A 15,293-nucleotide genomic window follows, 5' to 3' on the forward strand; every position below is an offset into this window, starting at 1 on the left:
TTTAAATGTGGCTTCTGTTGAACAGATTTACAAGACGGAGTCTTGGTCTGCGCTTCATACTTTTCAAATTTAACAAATTTGATACCTTGCTTCTTCGGAGGCTATTTTTGGGAGAAAGGGTTTTTTACAGGCAGTGGTAACTTCCGTTTAAGTACCTGCCTTGTCCCTCCCATCATCCGTGTACTTTAGCTTTGGTATTGGTATTCCATAAGTAATGGATGATCCGTGGACTGGATACACTTAACAAGAGAAAACACAATTTATGCTTACCTGATAAATTTATTTCTCTTGTAGTGTATCCAGTCCACGGCCCGCCCTGTCACTTTAAGGCAGGTAATTTTTTCATTTGAACTACAGTCACCACTGCACCCTATGGTTTTTCCTTTCTCTGCATGTTTTCGGTCGAATGACTGAATATGGCAGTTAGGGGAGGAGCTATATAGCAGCTTTGCTGTGGGTGGACTCTTGCAGCTTCCTGTTGGGAAGGAGAATATATCCCATAAGTAATGGATGATCCGTGGACTGGATACACTACAAGAGAAATAAATTTATCAGGTAAGCATAAATTATGTTTTATTGGCTCTACGCGTTTCAACGTACAGAACGTCTTTTTCAAGAGCAATTTTAAAAGATATAAAAACAGATGAAAAATGTTCCATCTTTCCACTTGAGCCACCCACTCGCGGAGTAGGGGTGTGCATCTTCACTGGTCTCACGATTCGATTCCGTGATGCATCACGAGAACTGCCAATGGTTTTCATCAACAAATTCAAGCAGTCAGAAGAACTCCCTTTTTTATTTTATCTGCTCTAAAAAAAAAAGACACTTCCTGCATGTAGCAAAGCCTGAACACAGCAGACAACAACAGTATTTATTTAGAACAGTAAATACTAAATGGCATCAAACTGTTTAAGGGACATTGTACAATAGATTTTTCTTTGCATAAATGTTTTGTAGATGATCCATTTATATAGCCCATCTGGTAGTGTTTTTATAAAAATGTATAGTTTTGATTATTTTTTTAAGAACATTGTGCTGATTTTCAGACTCCTAGATAATGCATTTTCCAAAGGTTTTGGGGTACTTCAAATCTGTAATGCCTATATATAATATATACCCTACACCACATGCACTATGTTACTTCAAAGCTTTTACTGCATACCAAGTTTGACTACCCCAAATCCCACACTGTGTGAATCACAGAAGTTGGATACCTTCATAGGCTACACCATATGCAGTTTCCTCATGTAAAACAGATAACTCTCATCTGTCTCTGATGACAATGTCGGTATCACAATATAATCCTCAAATATATTGTGATACCTACATTGTCATCAGAGACAGATGAGTTATCTGTCCACATGCCTCAACACATTTATGTACACCCATTTGTACACTCCTTCATAGAAGTACAGGATCTGCCCAAAATGTTCTCTATTCCCTGGACATGATGGATATAGGCATAATACTTATGCAATAAATACCATAAAGCCATTGTTTCTCTATCTTACCCTCCTACATGCTCCCCTAGACTCCTCAGTTCTCATTCTTTCTCTGATCAGATGCACTTGTTTGGGGTTTTCTCATTTTCCTACTTGCATATATGTTTGTAACAATCAGATTCTTTATTGAATCATCAGGACTGAAACAGATTCTGTTATAATAGAAATATAAGAAGTTTAAAAATCATAAGACCCCTAAAAATGTCAATTCTTGCACATCTGAGTATTAAATGGGGGATAAAAGTCAAATTTGTAACATTCAGATCAGTAGGGTGTGTAAAAGGACAATGCACATGCATACAGTCAGCCACACACTGCCACTTAGTTGTAAATATAAAGGGAACATGGCTTTTAACACAGCAAGAGCAAATAAAAATTCAATGACACATCACAGCTCTAAAGATCTTCAAATGTAAAAATAATAGTATGTTGTAAAAATCATAACCTAATACATGGGGAAACACAACCGTTAAATCGCATATGGTGTAGCCTATGAATGTATCCAACTTCTGTGATTCACACAGTGTGGGCTATGGGGGTAGTCAAACTTCTCTAAAGTCTCTGAGGTGAATTAGAGAGTAGGGTTATAGAACACAGACCCCTTGATGCACAACAATTGAGGGTTATTGTTCATCACAGGGCCTATGTTTTATAACCCTACTCTCTCAATCACCTCAGAGACTTACACTTTCTGCACCAGTTCCTCCACCATCAGCGAGAGCACGGCAAATAGGTGCAGGGCTTGGTGCACCGTTAAAATAGGCGCCGGGTCACGTCGTTGCGTGATGATGTCACTCCGGAATCAATTCTTAACTTCAGTGCATCAATGCAGAATCGTTTAAGTCTGCATCGCGATGCATCGGGCTAACGATCATTTTCGACACCCCTATCACTGAGGCCACGGGGCAGTTCTCGCAAAAATCTGTCAAGTACTAGCATTTCAACAACAATCTGTGCAGGACTTTGGGCCTCTGGTCTAAGCCATTTTCGCGCCAGATGTATTAAGTTAAACATCTGGGACCTGGGTGCATTCCCCATGTTGAAATGCCAGTTATGGAAATGCTGGGCTCTCACTGTATATGTTACACCCATTATGGCGAGAATTTCAGCTTTTAGCTGTGTATAGTCTCCAGCAGCCTCTTATTCCAAGTCATAATAAGCCTTTTGGGCTTCATCGAGGAGAAAAGGAGCAATGATTCCTGCCCATTGCTCTCGTGGCCAGGCTTCCCGGGTAGCTGTGCATTCAAATGCCAAAAAATATGCCTCCACATCATCCTCTGACATCATTTTCTGTAAGCAGCTGCTTGCCTGAATCCTTTTTACACCTTCTGCTTGCGCAGGTGCTCCCTGAGCAATTTATAAGCTACACAATATCATAAAGCATGGCATGATCCTGTTTTTGGGCCTCAGCCAGGGTCCCAATTTGCAAAGCTAAAAGACTGTTACACTCTTGCTGAGCTGCAACTAATGCTGCAGCCTGACAATTAGTTTCTTGTTGTATGGAAGCGGCCTGCAACAGGGCCTAAACATCCTCCATATTTATGCAGGTCTGTACCTTTAAGGCTTCCAGGGTAGTAAAGCAGGCAATAACAATCCCACTTCTGACACCACTGTGGCAAAGCCCTTGCAGGAATAGAATGTTTGCTCACCAGTTTCTGCAAGCTATACATTCAGACATACAGCAAGGTCTCAGTTCCTCCATCTCTGGAGTAAGCCTGCACAATGAGACTGATTTCCTCTACAGAGCAGCATTTAAAGGGATCAAACTGATTTAACAAGAGTCCGCTGTGGTGAGCTGATAACAAATTAACACTTTGTTAGAAGGGAAAAGTGACCTTTCCAATCTTCTGCTAATATCCACTCCTCTCACCCTGTCACTATATATATATATATATATATATATATATATATATACACACATGCTAAAAGCTATCATCAAAACAGTGAGAACTTTTACTAGAATCATCTTTTGCTAATACAATTTATGTGCATTTCATTATTGAGTGTTGTATCCCTTTAAGACGACCATTTTATTTCATTTTTTTTCCTGAGGGCAAATCAGTTTCCCCATATAAAGACCAATGTTGGAGTGTTTATTTCCCATCATACAAATGCTCCACTGATGCTGTAATGCTTATTGGTAAGTTAGATAAAAGGCATTACTTTACTGTTTATGTACTTGATACAAATGTTCATCCACTCCTTCCCTCACAGCTGTCTGTGGTGTGGTTCAGGGTCTCATTACACAAGCATCATGACATATGAGTGTGTCCTCTAGAGTCATAATCCAGGAATCTATAGACAGTGGCTGAATTCTTAAGGATCCCTGCTAGTTTTCTGGTACCCCCTACCTTGAAAAAGAAAGCAAGGATAGAATTTATGTTTATATCCTTTTCCTGATGCCTGTTTGTCTTTAAGTGGTGAAAGAGTTAATACATCAGTGTTTCTGCCTACATCTCCTTATTATGTTTAATGGCTTGTTTGATTCTTGAATATTTATTGCAGTGTTTTTTGTACTAAGTTTTCCATGGTGCAATCTTTTTGAGGTACACAGTTTTGATGGAGAAAGTATTTGTGGCAGTTTTGAGCAAATGACGAGAAAATGTTTGACATGTTCCAGTTTAGCATATATACTACTTTATATGCCCTGATTCATGTTGGGGACCTTAGCTTGCAGAAAGTTAGAGAAGGGTGATTTGTTCCATTTCATTTTACGTTCCTGAGATTTGCTTTTCTAGACGAGTATTATCAGTTTCTTGCCCTCCCTTTTGTTCTGGCTATAACACCCAGAGTGTTTACAAAGGTGCTCAGGGTTCTATTGTCTGTAGTATGAGCTCAAGGATTCTCTGTAGTTCTTCACTTGGATGCCCTTCTAGTTCAGACTTCCTCTTTTCATCTGGCAGTGTCTCACACTCAGATGGTACTTCAGTTTCTTCAGAGTCACAGTTGGAAAAAATCATTCAATAAGCCCATTAACTCCTCAGACCTGTGTGTCTGGGATTTCATAATCGATTTAGTGAATGTGCATTTGTTCCTGACAGATCAGTACATATCAAAGCTGTAACAGGCCTGTGCTTTTCTTCAGCTGGATTCTTTCCATTCCGTTGCTCAATGCATAGAAGTCGCAACGCTCATAGTGGATGCCTCAGATGCAATCCCATTGATGATTTCATCTTCGGGCCTTCCAATTGCGGATCAATGGAGTGGGATCCACAAGGATTTGTCTCAGGATCAGGTTAGATCACATGACAAGACAGTGCCTAACTTGGTGGAAGACCCACTATTCCTTAGTTCAGGGGGCATCCTTTCTTCGGCTAATGTGGCTACTCATTTCCACAGATGCCAGCCTGTTAGTCTGGGGAGCAATCTGGAGTTCTCTGAGAGCAGAGGAAGTATGGAGGTGAGGTTACCCATAAATATTCTGGAAATCTGTGCAATCTTCATGGCTCTCCAGTTGCCCCCACCTCAGACAGGAATCTCTTTTTCATACAGCTGGTGAGATTCCACGATCCATTACTCCTGGGAATTACTCTTCTCTACCACTAGGAGGAGGCAAAGATTCCCAAACCCCAATAGCCCTATAAAACCCCTCCCACCTTCCTCAGTCTTTACTTTGCCTCTGCTAGAGGTGGTTGAAGAATGAAGATGTGCACTTGATTCTTCAGAGAGAGGGATTTTCATTCTCTACTGAGGCCTGATTTCCCCTCAGAGTACAGTGCTTATCAGAGGGATGTATATGGGGTATAGTTTGTGATTCTTTTTCACCTAATGGGAAATTCCTCATAAGCCTTTCATAATTGATAACAGTGTCATTTATTAACATTTAGACATTATATAGCTATGGGCACTTTTTAGTTTATATATGGATATAGATATATATAGCCCTGGGACTGAATCCTTTACATTATTCTCCTTGCTTTTTTGTGCATGTCTGCTTTTTTGGCGCACTTAGTTTGAATTGGTTATCGTTTGTAGGGTTAGCGCAGGTCCCTTTAGTCTTAAATATAGTTACTTTCGCGCTTTGGCAGGTTTATGCATGTCGGGCTAGTCCATGTTTATCCTTGGTTATACTCACGTTGGGTTTTGAATCCCTTATAACTGATTATTTTGCACATTTTTTTTCTTTCTGATGAGCATTATCTGACAATCGGATGATGTTAATGTCTCCTGATTTGTTTTGCAGTTAGACTTTGCACGCTTTGTGTCTGTGAGTTTATTTTTAAAAACTACTTAGGAGGGGGTAAATGATTTTCATTCCCCCAAGAGCTTTTTTAAGTAAGTTATTGTGTTTATTGCATTTCTTTGCCATATGCCATAATGAAGCTGTTTGGTTATGTCCCTAAAGCTACCCTAGAAACTGAACACCTTTCTTCCATTATTATATGTGCTTATTGTAAAAAAAGCTGTGGTACCTTCTTCAGCTAATTTATGCACCTAGTGTGATTTTTTTTTTTGATTTTTTTTTTATCAAGGCTTTAGTTTCTGAGGCGCTAGCTGCTCTCCCGCCTTCAAGCAAATCAGTACAGATTTTACCTTGTACAAGTTCTATGTGCCCTGAAGCCATGGATACTGTTATGTCTTAAGATGGTGAAGTTTCCTCTGGTGATGAGGAATCTTCAACTGATGCTGAACCTGATATTTCCTCTTTTTTGCTTTAAAGTTGAACATATTCGTTCTTCTTTAAAAGTTGACTTAATTACTTTAGTGGTTAAAGATTCTAAAGTTTCTGATGATAAGCCTTGTAATAGTTTAAATTCAGTTTTTAAGACTAATCTTCCAGAGGTTTAACCTATTCCTGATGCTGTCTCTGACATGATTTCTATAGAATGTTTGAAGTTGGTTAATTCATTTACTCCTCCTGCAAGGTTTAAAGTTATATCCTTTACCTGCTGCTAATGCTGATTTGTGGGAAACTGTTCCCAAGATGGATGGTGCCATTTCCACTCTGGCTAAACATACTACTATTCCTTTGAAAGACAGTACTTCTTTTAAAGATCATTTAGATAGGGTATTTGCTCAGGCCAGCTATTTCTATTGCTGACATGGCTGCTGCTTCAACTTACTGGTTATCTAGTCTTTCAGAACAGTATTCTGATGACTTTGATAGTGACAATTATTTTATTTGTGATACTATGTTTAATCTTCATAATATAAATGTCAAAAGCATGTATTTGACAGTTCTTACCAGAAGAGCCTTATGGTTTAAATCCAGATTATTATCTCTTTCCTTTCTGGGAAAGAAGTTGTTTGGTTCTGATTTAGATTCTATCTACTATTACAGGGGGTAAAGGGGCCTTTCTTCCACAAGACAAAAAATCTAGAGGGAAATCTAAAGGATCCAATCGTTTTCATTCCTTTCATCAGAATACGGAACAAAAGGTTGACTCCTCTGCTCAGAAGCAAGGCACCTCTGGTTCATTATGAAAACCTAGTGCTAACTGGAACAAGTCAAAGCAGGGTAAGAAATCTATCCCTACTACCAAAACTGCATGAAGGTGCTGTCCCCAATCCAGAGGTTCTTGTAGGAGGTAGGTTAAGTCTCTTTTAGGAGGCTTGGTTTCTGTCTGTTCCAGATCCCTGGGTTCTGAATATAGTTTCTCAGTGATATAGAATAGAAATCAAGACAAGGTCTCCCTGAGGAAGGTTTTTTTCCGTCCAATGTTCCAAGGAATCCTTTAAAAGCTCAAGCTTTTTTTTAGTCTGTCTCAGATCTGGAAGGTATGGGAGTGATTGTACCAGTTCCTTTTCAGGAATAGGGAATGTGATTTTTTTCAAATCTCTCCATTGTTTCAAAGAAGGGGGAAGGTATTTTCTGACCAGTTCTGAGAGCTCTGAACATGTTTAAGGATTCCATGTTTCATTTTAGCAAGGCCAGTTTATGTCCACAATAGATTTAAAGTATGTTTACCGTCATTTTCTAATTCAGTGAACATTTCAAGTCTCTGAGGTTTTCCTTTCTGAACAGGCATTTTTAGTTTGTTTCTCTACCATTTGGTCTGGCTACAGTAATAATCAGAACTCAGGGTATTGCTGTGTTTCCATACCTGGAAGACATCTTGGTTCAAGCTCCATCCTTTTCTTTGGCAGAATCTCACCCCAACCAACTATTGTTTTTTCTTCAGCAACATGGTTGGAGGATCAATTTTCCAAAAAGTTATTTGATTCCTCAAACAAAGATAACTTTCTTGGTTTTTCAAATAAATTAAGTCTCCATGAATCTTTCTCTAACAGAGCAGATAATTTTAAGATTGGTGTCAGCCGGTCTGAACCGTCTCTCTCTTTCCCCTTGGGTGCTCTTTGTATTGAAGTTCTAGGTCTTGTGATTGCAGCTTCAGATGCAATTCAATGTGCTTGTGTTCACATAAGACCTCTTTAGCTTTGTATACTTCATCAATAGTGCAGAAATTATACTCTGCTGTCTCAAAATATATTTTTGTATACCAAAACAAGCCAGTCTCTAACTTGATGGCTGGATTATCAGTTTATTATACAGGAGGCTTCTTTTGCTTGACCTACCTGGACTGTGATCACTACAGATGCAAATCTCTCAGGATGGGGCGCTGTTTGGGGGTCTTTGAGAGCACAGGGAATTTGGGATCCTCAGGAGGCGAAGTTACCAGAACTTTGTGTAATTTTTGGGGCTCTTCATGCCTGGCCTCTGTTGAAAAGGGGGTCTCATCTCTGTTTCCAGTCAGACAATGTCACAGCAGTGGCTTATGTCGACCATCAGGGGGAACTCGCAATTCCCTAGCCATCTCAAATTTTTTCATGGACAGAAATTATATCCTGTCTAGTCTCTGTGATTCATATTCCAGGGGTGAATAACTGGGTAGTGGACTTTCTCATCAGTATCTACATCCAGGGGAGTGGTCTTTTTACCAGGATGTGTTCAATCAGAATGTGGATCTTTGGAGTCTCCCAGAGATATCTGATGAGTTAGTGGATGCCCTAGTAGTTCCTTGGTTATTTCAGCTTGCTTATCTGATCCTTCTCTGGTACTTCTACACAGAGCAATAACCAAGATAAGCCTTGAGAAATCTCCAGTAATTCTGATTGCCCCAGCTTGGCCTCGCAGAATTTGGTATGCAGATTTCTAGTTCAAATGTCCAGCTGTCCTCCTTGGCCTCAAGTTCTGTTGTTCCATCTGGAACTGGAAATTGAATAGTTAATCCTTAGGGTTACTCTGATTCTGTGATTGAAACATTAATTCAGGTTTGTAAACCTGTAACTGGGAAAATCTATCATAAGATCTGGAAGGCCTCTATTTCTTGGTGTATAGGCCATCGTTTTTCCTGGCATTCTTTCAGAATTCCTAGGATTTTGCAGTTCTTACAAGATGGTCTGGACGAGGGCCTATCTTCCAGATTTCAGTTTGTTCCATAGTAAGATTGCTAATCCTCCTGATATTCATGGTTTTGGTTCGTGTTAAACCCGTAATCAAGCCAATTTCTCCTTCATGGTTTTAAGGGTTTTGCTGGCTACTTCTTTTGAACCTATGCATAAGGTAGATATTAAACTGCTTTTTTTGAAAGTGTTATTTCTTTTGACCATCTGCTTTTTCTTGAGATCCTCCTTATCTGATTGTTCATCAGGATAAGGCAGTTTTACGTACTACTTTTGACTTTTTGCCTAAGGTTCTTTCTTCAGACAACATTAGCAGAGAAATTGTTGATCCTTCTTTGTGTCCTAATACCAAGAATGCTTCAGAGAGATCTTGGCATAATTTGGATGTTGTTAGGGCATTGAAGTTTTATTTTGATGCTACTAAGTACTTTAGCTATACTTCAAAGAAAGGTCAGAAATTTCTGCCGTTTTTTGTCCTCTTGGTTGAAACGCTTGATTCACATGGCTTACTTGGAGGCAGGTCAGCCTCCACTGCAGCGGATTACTGCTCCTTTTTCTTGGTCAGTTCCTGGGCCTTCAAGAATAAGGCTTCAGTTGACCAAATTTGTAAGGCAGCTACTTGGTCTTTTTTTTTGCATACCTTTACCATTTTGATGCTGTTTATTCTTTTGATGCAGCCTTTTGGTATAAAGGTTCTTCAGGCAGTTGTCTGTTTGATTTTTTGCTTGATTTATATTTTAGAAAATTGTATTGGGGTCGAGGATTTAATTTCTCAGTAAAAAAAGATGTTTTAAATCCCTCCCTTTGTTATTAAATGTGGACTCCACAGCTTGATTATGGTATGTGTTAAGTGGGAGAGGATTTATATTTATCTTGGGGATTGTGAATCTTTGCCTCCTAGTGGTAGAGAAGAGTAATTCCCAGGAGTAATGGATCTTGGAAATTAATTTATCAGGTAAGCATAAATTATGTTTTTCTGCCACTCGGGTCAGACAATGTTACAGACGTGGCCTATATCAATCATCAGGGAGGAACTTGCAGTGCCTTGTATCATCAGCTGTGCAGAACGTTATGATTGAAAGATTTCTGCCTTCCACATTCCAGATAACAGACTTCCTCAGTTACCAGTGATTGGTCTCTGTATCAGGAAGTTTTCGACCAGAACGTGAGACATTGGGGTCTATATTGTGCCAGGTCTCTGTACCCTCTGGTGAGTCTGCTAGATGCCCTAATATTTCCCTGGATGTTAAGCTTGATTTAAATATTCCCTCCAATGTTGTTGCTATCCAGAGCGATAGGCAGAATCTAGCAGTTAAAAAGCCTCAGCAGTTCTAATTGCTCCAGCGTGCGTGGTTTGCAGGAGATTTTCTCTCAAGAAAAAAAATCTCAAAAGTTTGAAATTGAGGCATGGCTATTGAATGCTTAGTGCTGTCTCAGAGAGGGTTTCTGACAAGGTTATTGACACCTTGATTCAGGCTAGGAAACCCGTTACCAGGCCTATTTACTATAAAATCTGGAAATACTTTTTTGCTTGGTGTGCTTGCAGAGGTTACCAATGGAACTCTCTTAGAATTCCTAGAGTTCTTGATTTCCTATAGGAGAGTCTTGAGAAATTTTGTCAGTTCTCTGAAGGGTCAGATTTCATCTCTTTCTGCTTTGTTTTATAAGAGTATTGTGAAAATTTTCGAGACCTTTATTCAGGCTCTGATTAGAATTTAAACCAGTTATTCATGCAGTTTCTCCTCCTTGGAATCTAAATCTGGGTTTCAAGGTTCTTCAAACTCCTCCTTTTAAACCTATTTAGGGTTTAGACCTTCAGCTTTTATCCTGGGAGGCTATTGTTCTTCAACTAGAAGGGTTTCTGAACTTTCAGCTTTGTTATGCAAACCTCCTTTTCTGATTATTTTTTTGCAATAAGGATATTCTTCACACTAGCAATTCTAAGGTAGTTTTTACAGATACTATTAATCGGGAAATTGTAGTTAATTTTTTCCCCCAGCTACTAAGAACTCTAAGGAGCCTCTTCTTTACATTCTGGATGATGTGAGAGCTCTCAAATATTATGTTGAAGCCCCAAAATATTTCAGACTTTAATTTTTCTGAACCTCACAAGAATTGGAAAGCTATAGCTGTTAATTTAGCTGCCTGGCTTAAAGCCTTAATTCGTAAGGCATATTTGGTTTAATGAAAACTCCCCCTGAGCGCATTACTGCTCATTTCACTAGGACAGTTCCCACTTCTTGGGCCTTTTGTAATGAGACTTATATTGATCATATTTGTAATGCAGCTACTTGGTCTTCTTAGCACACTTTAACAAAGTTTTATCACTATGATTTCTATGCTTCTTCTGAAGCTGCTTTTAGCAGGAAAGTTTTGAGGGCTATAGTGCCTGATCTGTAATGTAGTTGCCTTCACGTTTGTGTGTGTCCCCTTCATCCCATTTCATGGTGATCTCAGTGACTTTACTGCTTTGGTATAGATTCCCACATGAAATGACTCGTGGACTTGTCACTATCTGATGAAAGAAAACAAAAAATGACCTGATACATTTCTGTAATGATGGAGAGAGTTCATGAGTCGCACTCTTTCTTTTTGTTTAAGTGGCGGCAGTACTACTTTTGCACTTGTTTTGCCCGGCTTTATCTTTTATGCTTTTTTGTTTTCCTCCATTTACTTGGCTTATATGTATGAATTAACACCATGGGAAGTGGGAGGGTTGCATTAGGGTATATTTTGCTGCCTCCTATTGGTCAGAAGGGGAATTTCCCTACACATAATGGTTTGTGGACTCTCACCATAGAAAAAAATATATATCCTTAACTAGTTGATATTTTCATTATTATTCAGTGTTATGCTAGTCTCCCAGGTTTGTGTCTAGGAGCTCTTCCACCAAACACTGATTTCCAGGTCTGGATCAAGGTTGAGTATTGGCTGTCCTTTTAGAATTTTTTTCATGAACTAGTATTTATCGAGCCAAGTTTCTATGATATTTTAATCATTTTTTTGTAGTCTGCCTCACAGATTTTCCAGTCATGCAGCCTTACAGCTTTTTATACTGGTCAGATGTAATTTTTTTTATATATGAACAAACATATGCTGAACCTTTTGGTTCCTAAAATGTTATGTTCGGCCCTGAAATTTTTGAATTCTTCAATATGTAGCCCTAAATGACATTCTCTAGTTTGTAGATATTGAACGGCCTACTCTCCAGCATTTTGGGTGGCTTCTACATTTCAGATAATAGATTGGATACAAAATGTAGCATAACTTATTTAATTTTGTTTTTATTTGTAACGTTTTTTCCGTTATCTGATAATTGTTTTTGAACATAGCTAAAAATTCATGTGCATTAAAATCGAAATAATGTTTTGTTTTACTTTGTAGCTTCGGACTGCTTTGGATAAGATGGAAGAGATGGAGATGACAAATACCCACTTAGTAAAACGATTAGAGAAGATGAAAGCCAACAGGAATGCACTTCTATCTCAACAGTAAAGAGGATGAGACGTAACACACTGCACTGCTCCACAAAACAACTTTCCCTCACCTTGTCTTATTACGGATGTTCTCATTGGCACCACTAGTGCAAATGCTGTCTTGGCCTTCCAAGTCTTAGCAACGTAATGAGGTGTCAACCTTTAATTTATAAGTGGATATAGGAACTGGCATAGTATTCTAAACTGTGTTGATTTCTCCTTTTCAGCACATTTATTCAGGTAAATTAAAGAGCTGGAGCGCAACACGCTGGATTACTGATTTTTGATAGGACATTTTTTTCCACATCATTATAATCTTTTACTCACACCTTATTTGTCTGCTGCTGACTAGAACCTACTGCATGAAGAGGATAATTTAATACAACCTCATGAAATATACCTATCCAATGCTGTGCTGAGACTCAACTCTACATAACCCCTTCCCTGTTGCAAGGAAGTCCTAGAAAAGGAAGGAGCATTGTTTTTGCCAAACTTGGAGTCACATTCAAGCATTCAATGTTGTTCCACAAGATGGAACTTCTGCAGGCTGGTGAGCCACACAGTGAGATTAGGGGGTCTGTAGTATTGTACAGTTCCACTTGCACATTTGTAGTGCAGCGGGGAAGGGGTTAAACAGCCAAGTGCCTTCCTCACTGTAATTTCAACTCTAAAGGTGTTAAACTGTTCAAAGCTATTAAATCAAGTGCGCTAACATTTATACTTAGGACGTTACAATATGGGGTATATGTACATTCATTAAACTTTATACGTTTTGAACAAAAAAAACTTTTTGTAAAAATATATGAATTTGTAAAAGAAATGTTTAACAAAAGACAGGGACTATGTATATAAATTTGGCTTTTAATGCATGGGTGATGGCACAGCTGGATGATAGTATTTTAATGAAATTGATTAGTTTGTAAACTCTTATGGTAAGAGCATAAACTATAAATATGAGTAAGATCTTTTGCTGTACATTGTAAAATTGTGTAATCTGCTGCTTGAGTGTGAGTGGAGCCTTCAGACCCATGGCTGAGGGATCTATTAAATGGACACTTTAATAGCCAATTCTTTGTATTGGTTGTGCATTTTCGTCTTCATTTGTTACTGTTTTGCTTTATGTGTGTCTCTTGTATTAAGGATCTAGCAACACAACTCAACCAATTACCAATTCTGAATAACTTAACAATTATCCCATAGTTTTTAAAAAAGCCTTTTCAAAATGTGTTTCCGAACTCTACAGCAATAGCCAATAGTAAACCATATTTTAAAGGGACATATATACAGTATATATATATCTGATATACAATACAGCACACTGCTGTGAAACAGCTGAAACTAAGCAGCGTTAAAAAAAAAAAAATGTTGCATTAGCCCTTTACAAACTGATATTAGGACCATGCACACAGTGCTGGTGTCTCTGCTACCACAGGAGCTTACAGGTCACTCAGTGTGCTGTGGAATAGCCTTCTTTTTAGCATTACATTTGTACCATGTGAGCACAACAGATGCATGAGCACAGGAACTGACTTGTAGGTTAGCTTTGTACATATTGGAATATTTTTTTAAATATCATTTGCTAATGTGTTCCACTTTTACCAGCTACACTAAATGAAATACAGCAAAGGACAAGAGGCCCAATGGCACCACTGGATATTAACAGGGAATATAATTATAGATACTGATAATTACAGGTAATTTAAAAGAAGGAGAATATTTTGTATTATCCTACTAAATTAGTAAATGAAGTATCACTGTACGGTGATGTGTACTGGTTTAACATTGAAACAAAAAAGGGGATCGAAATCTCCAAAAATTGTACACATGGATAGCACTCTAAATTCCCAGATAAGTGGAATTATCAACTAAGTTACAAGATGGCGATTGTGTGGGATAAATTAAAACATAACTTATATTGGACTTTAAAAAGAATGGAAAAAACACTACAATTTAAAAACCCAGGAATAGATCAACTTAAATCTAAGTAGCAATAGACTTCAAATAACTGGATTAGTTGACCACTCTAAATTAGGAAATTCTAGTATGAGTTGGTCTAATCAAAATCAGATCTGAAATAGATAATTGTGAGACCAATTGGTGTACTTTATTTATATAAACAATAATTAGAGTGAAATAGATTCAGGCACTCGTGATAAGCAACGTAGTAGAGGATAAAATTATTATAGTATCTCAAAAAATAATTATAGGTTGAGTGAATAAGGGTGATATGATGTAATCTATCACTTGTAATATATAGAGATGATTATTGTATATTGTGGTATACCATATACTTGTTAGATTGTATCACAGTCGGAGTTGATACTCTTTATTCCTGATCAGAGGTCAGAGGAAGGTATTTGTTACATATATTTGTAGCGAGTAAATAGTTAATCAATTGTAAGTATCAATTCTGGATAACGACCCACCCTACCTAAAAATGGCAGGTATCATATAGGATAGTTACCCAAAAGTTAAATATTTAGGTAATGATAATAATCTACTCAAACAACTGAATTGCCTATAGTATATATTAATCCTAGGGATATGAACGATAATATATTACTCCAAAAGTGTATGTTTGTACTAGCCTCACAAGTACTCCTGATTTGCCGATAATTTAATCTCTCATACTGCAGTACTCAGGTTAAAGTAGAATATAACCAAGTACTGAGAGTAGTGTGCCCTTAGGTAATGTTGTTTTTAATGAAATTATCTTAGTGTTTATTTTATCCACAGTGGAAGGTAAGTTAAGGTTTAAACAACAAATATTTCTAGCGTTTCAGCGCATCTTTTTTTGTCCTTGCAATAATGTTAAACTTATAGTATAATATAAAGATATTTGATAGTGTTCTATAAAATGAACTTGTACTATAAGCGGGCAATATATGTTGCCTCTATTAATAACTTCTAATAAAGGTGACCGTTTATAGAGATGATAAACCTGTAGCCTTAAGATTTAAGATGCCTAAAT

The 15,293-nt window shown here is 38.0% G+C and overlaps 1 protein-coding gene across 8 annotated transcripts in view; it reads left to right on the forward strand.

The window, feature by feature from the left end:
- Positions 1-13,390, forward strand: part of LRRFIP2 (LRR binding FLII interacting protein 2) — a 658,447-nt gene extending 645,057 nt beyond the window's left edge. For all 8 annotated transcript variants that reach the window (XM_053714454.1, XM_053714450.1, XM_053714453.1 and 5 more), the window contains one exon: positions 12,231-13,390. In XM_053714454.1, the coding sequence (XP_053570429.1) occupies positions 12,231-12,341 (111 nt within the window). In that variant the 3' untranslated portion in view covers positions 12,342-13,390. The remainder of the gene's footprint in view (positions 1-12,230) is intronic.
- The last annotated feature ends 1,903 nt before the right edge of the window (positions 13,391-15,293 follow it).

The sequence above is a fragment of the Bombina bombina genome, chromosome 5 (genome assembly GCF_027579735.1).
Source record: "Bombina bombina isolate aBomBom1 chromosome 5, aBomBom1.pri, whole genome shotgun sequence".
NCBI classification, from domain to species: Eukaryota; Metazoa; Chordata; class Amphibia; order Anura; family Bombinatoridae; genus Bombina; species Bombina bombina.